The sequence below is a fragment of the Platalea leucorodia genome (genome assembly GCF_965183815.1).
Source record: "Platalea leucorodia genome assembly, chromosome: 2".
In the NCBI taxonomy this organism is placed as follows: Eukaryota; Metazoa; Chordata; class Aves; order Pelecaniformes; family Threskiornithidae; genus Platalea; species Platalea leucorodia.
Genome location: NC_138824.1, coordinates 28,697,749 through 28,709,663, shown reverse-complemented (window position 1 = coordinate 28,709,663; position 11,915 = coordinate 28,697,749). Strand labels below are relative to the sequence as shown.

The window sequence follows — 11,915 nt, the reverse complement described above, 5'->3', positions numbered from 1 at the left end:
GATGGGACAGACGAGTGAGATGCCTTAATGAAAAGTCCTGTAGGAAGGAAAAACACTCTGGCAGATAAACATTTTTTTCTAATGTCAGTATTACTGAACTTGTATTTTTCTCCTTTTTTTTTTTGTGTGCTTTATTTAATTAGGGACCTTTGACTTCATGATGGGAGGAAACATCCCCCTGGCTGTTAGGATCCGAGCTTCTCCCGGCATGAGGATTTGTCAAGGCTGAGAGACTCCGGATTATCCATAAACCTCCTCTAAATACACAGCTGCTTTTCTGTCTCCCCATCGTGAGGGGTCTTGGAGCAGATACAAAGATGGCCTCCAGCCTCACCTGTGCCGGCATTGTCTGGGCCTTCCTCTCCTTCCTCTGCGCCGCTGCCTCCTGCGTGGGCTTCTTCATGCCCTACTGGCTCTTGGGGTCTCAGCTGGAGAAATCGGTTTCCTTTGGCACTTTCCGGAGGTGTTCCTACCCGGTGCGGGATGAGAGCCGGCAGACGACCGTGATGGTGGAGCAGTGTGGCCGCTACGCCTCCTTCCAGGCCATCCCGAGTGCCGAGTGGAGGATCTGCACGGTGGTGACGGGCCTGGGCTGCGGGCTGCTCCTCTTGGTGGCCCTGACGGCGCTCATGGGCTGCTGCGTGTCCGAGCTCATCTCCAGGACCGTGGGCAGGGTGGCAGGAGGCATCCAGTTCCTGGGGGGTAAGTGCTCACGTGGGGAGGGGATGGGGACATCCAGGCTGTAGATTTACATGTGTGGAGACTCCCCTGGTGCTTTGGGACGAGGAGGGGGTGAGTCAAACTTTCTGCTAGCGAGGAAGACCACTTGGCTCCCTCGATGTTTGAGCTGGTTGTCTGGATGCCTGAATGTGGCCCAAAGATGCAGCCGCCTGTGGTCACTCTCTTGCACTGAGTCCCTGCCCGGTCATTGTGCAACCTTTGAGAGTTGCGTGGCAAGTTGACTTCTGTGGGCCAGCGTCTTCGCAGCGTATTTGTGAGCTGTAGTTTCCAGTGGAGCTCAGCCAGGATGGAGGTACCTGGAGAAGTGTGGGGGCTGCAGAGCCCCATGGAGTGTCGTGGTTTTGCAGAGGAGAGGCTGTGTTATGTGGGAACAACCTCTCTTCTTTCTCCTTCCTACCCCCAGCATCGGTACAGCTCCCTCCACCTCTGCTCTCTGCAGCTGTGTGGATCTGGCAACAAGTCCGTGGCCCAGGTTTGAAGTGGGGATTGTTTATCCCTGGTGGAGGTGGCCCACCATCTCCCAGGAGGAGCCCCGCTGGGCTCTCTGACCCACGCTGCCCGCTGAGGGTGCCGCAGGTTTGTTGAGTCTATGGGCTAGACAGTGTGTGGGAGAATTACCTCCCCTCCTTTTTTTAGCTTGTAATTGTATGGAGTATTTGTAACTGTGGAGTATTTGAAGGGTACAAGACAGTAAACAGGATCCTCAAGCGTGTTTTTTATAGGGCAGTTTTCCCAGTAAATCATCACTCTCTTGTCATTGGTGACATGCGGCTCAGTGGCACTCACTTTTGCCTGGCGCAAGCACTCCACCGCCTGCGTGCGCTCACCCCTGTAAGGGGATGTGTTTCCCTGAGCTTTTGGTGCCGGGGCAGCGCAGGTGCCAGCGTTTCGGATGCCCTGCAGTGTCTGGTCCTGGCCAGGTGCCCCAGCTCATGGCGTGGAGAAGCAGGCTGCAGCGGGACCCCCGCCTCTCTCCCTTCCAAACAGAAACTCACCCTGCAAGGGCAGTGTGGATACATCCTGAATCGGCAGCCCTAAGGAAGCACAAGGCAAAAACCACGCTACTGTCCATCTCAGGGTGGACAACTGAGGCAAGGAAAGGACCCCGGGCCAAGCCCCCAGCCAGGCGATGCCGGTGTAGCTCCCTCCCGGCCGCGGGGAGCCCTGCCTCCAACTTTTTGAGTAGTTTCTGCACTTTAGAGCAAACCGACCCCACTGCTTTACCCTTCCCTCAGCTTTGCGACCCATAGGCATTCCTGTGCTTAATCTGCCTGACAATTTGAAAGTGCAGCAGCTGCTGGAGAGTTAACTCTGCTGGGAGCTGCCGCTTCTTGAAGCCTGCTCCATTATACAATTCCAGTCAGGCAGCCAGGGGGTGGAGGGGATTTTCAGTTCGGTGACACTCTGCAAGCCGGCTTGGTCTGGCTATTTTCACTTAGAGCCATCACAGGCTTGTGCTTTAACCACTCCCCTCTTTCCAACTGCTGGCTTGCCTTGTCTGGTTTTAATTTGCGTTTGGCCCCTTTCTTGTGGCGGTGCTCCCCTGCCTGCCCACAAAGCGGGGCTGGCCGTGCCTGTGTCTGCTTATAGACACCCCAGCAAACACGGCAGCTCCAGCGGTGGGCGGCCGGCTGGGGGATGCGGGAGGAACCCCGCACCCCTGGGACGCTGATGTGGGCTGAAGGTGTGCAGCCTTCTCTGAGGTGGGATGGTGGCTCCTGTGCAAGGAGGTGAGAGATCCCTTCAAACCACACTGTGGCCACCACTGGAGCTTGTCCCAGCTGAGCAGGCAGCTTCCCATCCCGCCTGGAAGGGTGTGAGCAGATAGTGCTTGTGACAATTCAAAGAAATGTGAAGTTGCGATATGAAATCAAAATTGCCAACAACTTTGCTTACAGTTCAGAAATTAGTTCCACAGCATGTCTAATTTTCCCCTCTACTGGCTTTTATGGTTGTCTCTCATTTCACTTGGCACAGCTGGAAGTGTGTAAGAAATGAACAAAGTGAGAACCCATCATTTCTTAACCTGCTTAAAAGCTAACTGTGGGGACACAAGGGAGAGGCCAGGTGGTGAAAGCCAATAATTTGGATGAACTGAAGTGATATATTAGGGTAAAGATCAGATCCTTACATCCTTAGTCAGATCCTTAGCTGCTATAAATCAGTATACCTTCATTGTTTAAATGACACGACTACATTTATTCAGATGTCTAACTTAGGCACTATAATTATTAGGTTGTTTTATGTCAAGATGGCCACGAGCTGTTCACTTTATTTACTAACTGGGAATGCCAGCTCTTAGTTCCCTGTACTACAGTTGTAAATTTAGTTATATACTAAAATGTGTGCTTTGAATATTGCTCCGTGGTAGTATGGTGATTGTCATTTTAATTGGCCTCCACTTGGAGATCTAACCAAATAAAACCCTCACAAATATTTTTTTTTTTGATTGGGGAAAAGAACACCCTCCTATCTTTATATGAAGAAAAAGCCTGGGGAAATAAGCAGCCCATTGAGTGATGCTATTAATTCATCCTCTGTGTTAGGGCAAGGAGATGGCTGGGCGGTTTCACTTTCTGTTTCTTTTTGTCTGAGTCCCCTGCACTAACACCTTGCTGTGGCTCCAGCCCCAGTGGCAGAGAATGAGTGTTGGAATAAACTGTATTTCTCTGAAAGTTAGAAACTAGCATGAAGACATGCTCAGTGGAGCTAGTTTATGGCTTTAGTGGTGTTCCATTAGTCTAGGATCTAAGTAGTTTTCTCAACATGATTTAAAAACATGGACTTGATGAGGAACTATGCCAATTGACAATGGAGTATTATGGGAGGCCCGAGAGTGGGTGAGATGTACAAGTCCCTGGAGCTGTGGTGAGCCAAAGCACTAAGGTTGCTAAAACTAACTTACTTCAACACTGGAAGCATTTTTACTGCTGTGAAGCAAACCTCTCTGCCACCTCTTCAGAGCCGCCTGGTCCTCTTCTTCTAGCACTATGAAGGAGGAGTGACTCCAAGTAGGTCAGTGGAATAACACCTGTATAAAAGTAGTGCAGCTTGCAGTAGCTAAACGGTGCCAAGGTTTTACAGCTGGGATTTCCCCAAGTGTATGTGGCAACTCAGGGGACTGAATTATTCATGAGTGCTTATATCGTAAATCTGTTCTTCTCATAAAAATTGAATGGCAGAACCTGCAGATCCACGCAGAGTCAGAAGGGTCTTTAGATATGGGTTGATTTTATGTACTTAGTCTGTATTTGCTATTTCAGATAATCCTGGCTACAGAGCATACATATATTTTAAGGTGACTCTGGGATGATACACTCTGAGTTTCTGTTTCTAGTAGGAAGATTGCATCATAGATTTCTCCTCACATTTGCGATTATGGGCACCGCTTCCTTTCCCATGGATGATCACGTGGCAGCTCTGTAGCCATTACAGCAATTGCTTCCATGAAAAACAATGCTATTTTTAGCTTTTTCTAAGGCAATTTGGTAGTGGGCGACAAGAAGTAGCGAACACCCCAAGGCCAGCCATTTCTGCAGTGGCCATCAGTGGTATGCAGTCCATGGCCGGCAAGCTGCTGCTGCGGTGTCTCAGAACATGCTTCACGAACGTTTTGGATTGCTTTGAAGAACTGACAACTGAGGTGAAAGTTATGCTGTCTGTAACCTCTTGAGGGCACAGTTATGTAGATGGATACAGTCTTCACTGATAACAGTAAATGCAGTGTTTCCAGCCGGTTTCCTTTGAGTGTTTGGAAGACCAAGACATATATAATGTAGCTAGAACAGATTGCAGAGATGTATCTTTGACCATAACTATTAAGGGCATGACAGCAGGAAGTGAAGTTTAACAAATCTATGGCAAATTGGAGTCTGTAATTATTGATCTTCTTTCCATTGTGCTGTGGCAAGTCAATTCCACTTAAATGGGGAGACTAGAAATTTGCAGGTAGGTAGCTCAGATATGACATACTAATTTGGTGAGGAGTTTCTCTCTCTGAATGCAGAGCAATGATTTTAAGAACATAGCAATAATTTTAAGAACATAATGAACTTAAAGGTTAGCCAGTTTTATGAGAGGCAGTGGATCAAAAGACACAAGTATTGCAAGGATGGTCAATTTAAAGAGCGTTATGCTGGCAAGGCGAAGCTTTTCATTAAAATGGTCAGCGCGCAGGAATTATAGATGAAATCTGCACTAGCTCAGAACTCCCTTTGGCTGTGTAGGACAGCTAAGCCAAGCTCAGAGGGGTATGAGTCCAAGGGAACAGAGCATGAAACAACCTGCTGACTTAGACACCTCTCTGAACCTGACACTTTGGCCCTGATTTGGAGTGGTGTGTGGGAAGTCATCCCTCTCCATGATTATGGGGTAGCCATGTGGTTTGCACTGTTATCTTTAGTACTGATCACTCATTGTTTGTACTTAAAAGTAAAGCACAAGTTTTGCTGCTCCCTTCAGTTAATTAACTAAGTTTTCAGCAGTGCCTTCTCTTCCTCTCCTCATTTCTCTGTCTTATTTCCCTTGTGTCTCATGGGAGTGCTGCAACTCCCGAAACTATGCTCCTTGAATTGCTGGTTAGAAAATCTGGAGAGCTTTTGAATTGGAGGGAAGAGTGATGAAAGGAGCATCTGATTATTTGAGAAAAAGGGGACACAGATCCTAACAACTTCTGATTTAATCTCAGAAAAAAAAAAAAAAAAAAAAGTGGCCTTCTGGAAAAAAGCTCTCAACACCACACAAAATTGCTGCAAAATCCTTTGCCATGTGTCCCATGCCAATAGTGGCCATTATAGTTTCCATCACCCGTAGGCTGCTCAGGACGAGTGTTTGCTGGGTGTGGAGGGCAGAAGAATGAAGAGTGCTCCATCGAGAGGAGGAGAACATTGAGTGTGGGGTGGTGGCTCTGTGTTGTCTGTGAGGAAATCTTAGAGAAAGCCTTTGAGATTTTGGGCCGGAGTTTTTAAACAGATCCAAAGGAGATATGCAGATCCAACAGATCCAAAGTTGTTGTTAGCATATTAATGGCTGAATCTGACTTTGCATGTGAGACCATTGAGGTCTAAAATGTAGGGGGGAGAGAAGGGAAGAGCACTAACTCATAGCACTATGGGACCATGTAGAGAAGCTGTCCCTCAAAGGAAATGTTTGGAGAAACAGTTAAAGAAATAAGAGGAGTCTCTTCGGAGAGATGTAGTCACTGAACCTAAGTCATGTTTCACGAAATGTGGCTGGCAGTCAAAGACAACATGTGGGTCAAGGAGAATGAAGGCAGTCTCAATTCTGAGACTGGCTAAGAAAGAGTCATTGCGGGCTTTGGTGAGGGTAGTTTCAGTTAACTACAGGAACTAGAAGCTCCTCGGAGAGGTTTGTGTGGAGCTGGAGGAAAAGAACTGCAGGCAGTGACCAGTAACCGTTACTTTGTCTGACAGCTGAAGTGAGACTCTCTGCTTTCTGCCTGGAAGACTAAGGTCAGGATCATTTTCTGCTTATAAGGAGAAAATGTGACTTAGAAGAGCCTTGCTGAGGACAGGGAAGATCTGAGATGGCCAAGAGACTTGCAGGAAGGAAATGTTTACCTCAGACTCTTCTGCAGTTCTCCCAAGCCTATCTTGTGCATTTCCCCCATCTATACACATTCTTCCCAACTCCTCCTGAAATTTGTACCTGAAAAAAACCCAGGCATAAACCCATGCAAAAATAGCCTTTTAGTTCTTTCATCCTCTTTAGCCTAAACTATTTTTCGAAAGGGTAACTTTTGGGGAGAGGCTAGGGAGGGGTATCTGCTTCTGTCCAACCAAACGCGCTTTTTCACCCACAAGTTAGCTGCTCAGGGCTGTTTTGCCACATCTTCCCCTCTTTCCTCTTGTCAGATGCAAAGCTTCAGTGACTTTGCTTTGCTCATGTAGACATGTGGCAGGGCAATCCTCATCCTAGACAAAGATAAACTGCAGGCTAGGTATTAATCCAGTGTATACATGCACGTATAAAGGCACTGCACGAGGGGCATATGAAAGGAACACATGGATCACCAGGAGGTAACAGAGGAAAAGCCAACAAGGAACATGGCACTGTTAAATGTTGCTAGTGAGTGATTACATGGCATGTCATAGGCTCATAGACTGAGCAATAATAAGGTCAGAAGAGAACACTGTGATTATTTAGTCTGAGGTCTGCTGTAGCATGGGTCCTAGGACAGCGTTCATATAATTTTGGTTTGAACAAGAGTATATCTCTGAGAAAAAAACTTGTAGTATGAATTTAATTAACTTTGAGAAAAGCAGGATCTTCATAAGCTGTTCCAGTGGTGACTTACCCTGACTGCTTTTCTTCCAGATCGTTAATGCAAATTTTAAAACTGTAGCACCAAGAATATATTATTGCAAAATTACATTTTCCTGAGGATCATTATATTTTATTTTTTTTAAGATCCAATGGTTAGCTTGCCTTTAATCCATTTAAGCTGTGCTATGTTGTGGTTTCTTTACCAGAACAACCTGTATAGAAGCAGCTTCATAGCTGCTATATTTCACACCAGTTACCTCTCCAGTTTTCTATAGGCATCCACCAAAAGATTAAGTGCAGTGTATAGTTTTGCAGCTTCATTCCTTTTCAGCTTGACTTTGACTTGCTAAACTGCATCCTGTGACTGCTAGTGCTGATGTTCAGTATCTGCTTCCCAGCACTACAAGGTGCCTTCACATACTGTGGTACAGCACAGAGTCAAATCCTTGGATTTAGGTTTGGAGTCCAGATGAGTAAGGCAGGGAAGTGTTATTGTTTGGGAAGATGTTCACAACAAGGGAATTTAGACAGTGATGTTATCTTTAACAGATTTTGTAGCACATGTCTGCTCTGTATTGAGACAGGAGTTAAAATATAAGACAAATTGAGGACTAAAGCCGAACTGGTGCAATGTATGTCCTCTGTTGCTCTCGGTTTATAAATGACATTACTTAGATTCCTACTCTCTTAATCAGATGTAGCCTGTATTGCTTGAATCTTTCCTCTGTGCATGGGCCACCAAATCTCACTGGAGGAGAACCAAAGTTAGTAGGTGCTTATCTGAAATAGGTAAGAAAAATGTACGGACTTAGATTCTACATGCTCTTAAGAGAGGATGCTGTTTTCTATAACTGCCTTCACCTTGCTCACAGAAATCCCCATTGTAGCCCTGCTAAGGGCTGCTGCCCCTACAGACCTAACAGCACAGCTTTTTGTACGATTGTTCCCAAAGGAGTCCCGCTGAAGGAGACCAGAATTAGCAAGGATTTACTATTTAAGTTAACACCAACCATTTTAACGAAGCAGGTTAGCGAGGAAGAATCAGTAATAAACATTACTGGTCATAAAGCACAGAATCAGTAGCTCTGAGGAGGTCATCTCTGCCAGCAAGGTTGTGAGCAGCACAGAGCAAGCAGGGAGTTGTACTGCTGTTGAAATAGTGGAGATGCAACTTGAAGAAGACAAATGATGCAGAGAGTAGCCTTCATACTCAGCTGTCTTTGGTTTTTTTTTTCTGTCCCCAACCACTTGAGATATCTTGACTCTTCTAGTGTTTCAAAATCTTACTAACAAAGCAGCAGGGCCCTTACGGGCTGCAAATTTTTGTGTGTCCTTTGAAGTCAGTGACAGTACAAATGACATCAATATTTCTATCCTAGAGGTAAGATTATTTGATTGCAACATTAGCCTAAATTGGGTGTGGTTCCAAGGCTGAGTTTCTTCTTAAAGAGCTACCAGAGTGAACTAGCTTGTTTATATGGAATTGTGCTTCGAAACATATATTCAGTTTTGTTTTTTCAGTTATATTTACTCCTACTATAAATTTTATCTAAATACAGAGGAAAAAACCCCACTCAGAGTTTCAGCCTGGAGCAAATTCTGCAAGTTAGATTTTAGGTGCCTTAGAAGCACATTTAAAATGGAAATGCTGATGTATTAGAAAAAATAAAAGATGCTGCTAAAGTATTGGGAAGAATCTCTTTACTTCTCTCTGTTTTCCTATTGATGTTGAATATAAAAGTGATGTTTTGAATATTGCTGCAGCTGTGTTGGGTTTAAGCAGAATTTTGCACTGAGAACAGAATTTTTGATCTAAAGAAGTCCTGGAGTGCTGTTTTATTTATCTGTAGAATGAAGTTCAGGCTTCTTGCTTTTTTTCCTCTCTTTTATTAGAAAGGAACAATGATGCTCAGCACTTCTGTGATGCTTTTCATTTCAAAAGGCTTTGCTTGCATAACCTAATGAAACTTCAGAAAACATGAGGCAGGGGAGCAAATAATCTATTTTGCTGGTGTAGAGTCAAAGTAAATTCAGAGTTACTTCACTTCAGATCCTCTGCATTTGTGTTGATTAGAGCAGAATCTGGGTTGGAGTTAGCAATTTTGTTTCTGCATTGAAAGATCTGGCTTGTTTGGCTTCTTGAGCTCCATGAGATATTTGAGTATCTTTGGGAACTTCATTTAGGCATCAAATGTTTCAATATTTTCCAGTGCAGATGAGGTCATATGCCCTACAGACAGGACAGGATTGTTCCCAATGGCATATTTTTTCCAGGATTTTGTCCAGTCTGGTGTTAAATGTCTATGTAATGTGTTTTTTTTGCTCACTTCTCTCAGGAAACTCAGCTTACTAGGCATTCCACTTGGATTTTTTTCACAATATTCAACCTGCATTTTCCTTTTCTTGCTGATATCCTTTTACTTCTCCAATACACATTTTTACCTTCTAAGCTCTTCAACTTTGGCTTTATAAAGTAAAATAAGACAGTTTTCAATCAATTATCTCCTTCATCATTTCAGTGAAGTCAGGTGTATAACTTGAGGGCAACCAGGGTATTGTTTCCATGCAGTGAGCAGTTAGGAAGGAGCATGGTGTAATTAAGAAACATGGGATGTATTTGTATAACCAAAACTCCACCCACAACTGCATGCCTTGCGGTGGCCATCATGTTGGTTGGCTCCCTTCTCAAGGACTTCCTTTGGCTCTGTAGAATACCTTTGTTGACTTCAATAATGTTAAGCTTTTTATGTTGCCCAAGTGCAAGGTCCTAAGTGGCATTCAGACCTTGTGGAGATGGCCTTAAGTCACTGAGGACCAAGAAGGACATCCTCTCCTTGGTCTTGGGATGACTTTGCCACCATGAGACATTCCAGGTTAGAGGGGCAATATTGCATTTGACAGATCCCTTCTAGTAGCTGTCCTGTATCTTAGGCATGAAAAACTGGGCATGGTCAGTGCACCCTGACAATGCTGGTGATAAGGCTAATTCACTAGGCTTGATTAGATCTCATTTACATTGTTTGTTCCACTGTCAGTCCCCTGATGTCACAGGTACATCTGAGAACAGAGGCAGATCTTTTTTTCCTCCAGACTGGCTTTTCCTTAGAGCCCAACCTACTGAAATCAAGAGCAATATTCCTCCATGGGACCCAGGGGAGGGCAGGATCTGGAGCTCAGTGCTGTTGCTACTCATTGTGACTAGTGGGATTTGGAGGAGGTTGCTGCTGTGTAGCAGTGCAGAGACCTTCACGGGATGCCAGATCCTACCTAATTCCCTGGGTACAGAATATTAATTGCAGCAGGACTAACACCTTAGAATAAAACTGTTTCTTGAGGGGGTTGCTGTACCTTGAGCTGAGTCCAGGTTTTCCTGCATAAGCCTGATAAACCTCAGTCTTTCATGAGAACTGACTATTTTTAATTGATTTGCGGGTAAAAATCTTTACTGGGCTATCAGACTTTTAGGTAAGCTTGGCAGTAGTTTGTAGGAATATAAAGAAAATGTTAAGGAAAGAAAGCCTAAACAATTACCTATTACAAATTATTGTTGTTTTTATCTTGTAACATGATCCAAAAGGCTCAAGAGAATGAAGCAGAAAATGCGGTGTTCTGATAAATACTGTATCGTTTCTGTAGTAATGTAAAGATTTGGCCCTTTCCTTTGCAATCTGACAGTTCAGTTGTCTTGCATTGTCTCCCATTAAAGATGCCTTTGTAATATAAAGTGGTATTGTTGATTTGAGAAGAATGGTTTTCTAATAAATGTGAAGGGATATGGAGTTTGTCCCTTGCATTGAGGAGAAAGGATTTGAGATAAAGTCATGAATGATCAATCTTGAATAACAAAAGCTACTTCTGAAATACAGCACCCTGTGGAAGGATATGAAACCTGCTAACATAGTGGAGTGTAAGAAATAGCCTTATGGCTTCTGAGGAGTGCGCTGCCTGACTTCTGCACAAGTTCAGGCTTTTGTCTGAGTCTGCAGCTGACTGAAAGCCTATTTATGAATACTTTTTTTTTTTAATTTTTTATTTTAAATCAGAATGAACTTGATATTCAGAACATCACAAGCAATTCAGGTTAGGCACAATACAGCTGAATGCCAGTTACTGGGAAGGGTTACCAGGACACACTAAAAAGTGCTTAGTTTTGGGAATCTATAGAAACTGGGCTAGCATGATGTTGAGGGATCTTTGTGAGTGTATGTGTGAGAGGAAATTTCTTTGTACTTCTGTACACTTCGGTGTATTTCCTCTGACTCAGCCCAGGTGCTGCTGCATGACTATGAGCTTTAAATGTCGTTTGGAGATTAGTACATCTGCCTGGCAAACATCCTCAGTTGTACAGTGTTGCTTTTGTTATGGTGGTTGTTGTTATAATGTAGGAAATTCTAGAAATCCATTGTGCTGGGGGAAGAGACAGTTGCTGCTCCAAAGAAGTCCTAACTGAAACAAACTGGGAAATTGAGGGTGCTTTGAGTTTACTGCATTTTTAATACAATAAGAACTGATGCTGACTAATTTCTTATGCACTTTGTAGAGGAGTAAGTAAAAGGAGACCTCTAAGTTGGCTTAGTAACAAATGACAAGTGTATTATTTTCATGGGTAGAGTTTCCTCTTCAGACAACCTGCATGCCTCTAAAAGCTCTTTTACTTCCACAGCATCCTCAGAAAGGTATGGGCAGAGGTGGGAGCAGTCAGAGGCCAGGGTCACAGTAGGGAAACCTGGCCAAGGAGAGCAGGGTGCTGCGCGGGGAAGGAAGCAGGCGGAGGGGACAGGAGGGGGCTGCGAGGGGACAGGACCTTCACCCCCTTGTAAAGCTCCACTTGCCATACCTGCAGAATTACGTATCCTCTGCTACTGCTGACTCGCAGAGGGTCTTTCAGA

At 44.6% G+C, this 11,915-nt stretch overlaps 1 protein-coding gene across 1 annotated transcript in view; it reads left to right on the top strand.

Annotated features, from left to right (window-relative positions):
• The first annotated feature begins 247 nt into the window (after window positions 1-247).
• LHFPL6 (LHFPL tetraspan subfamily member 6) overlaps window positions 248-11,915 on the top strand; it is a 141,285-nt gene continuing 129,617 nt past the window's right edge. The window contains exon 1 of the mRNA XM_082337847.1: window positions 248-702. Within this exon, the coding sequence (XP_082193973.1) occupies window positions 318-702 (385 nt within the window). The 5' untranslated portion in view covers window positions 248-317. The remainder of the gene's footprint in view (window positions 703-11,915) is intronic.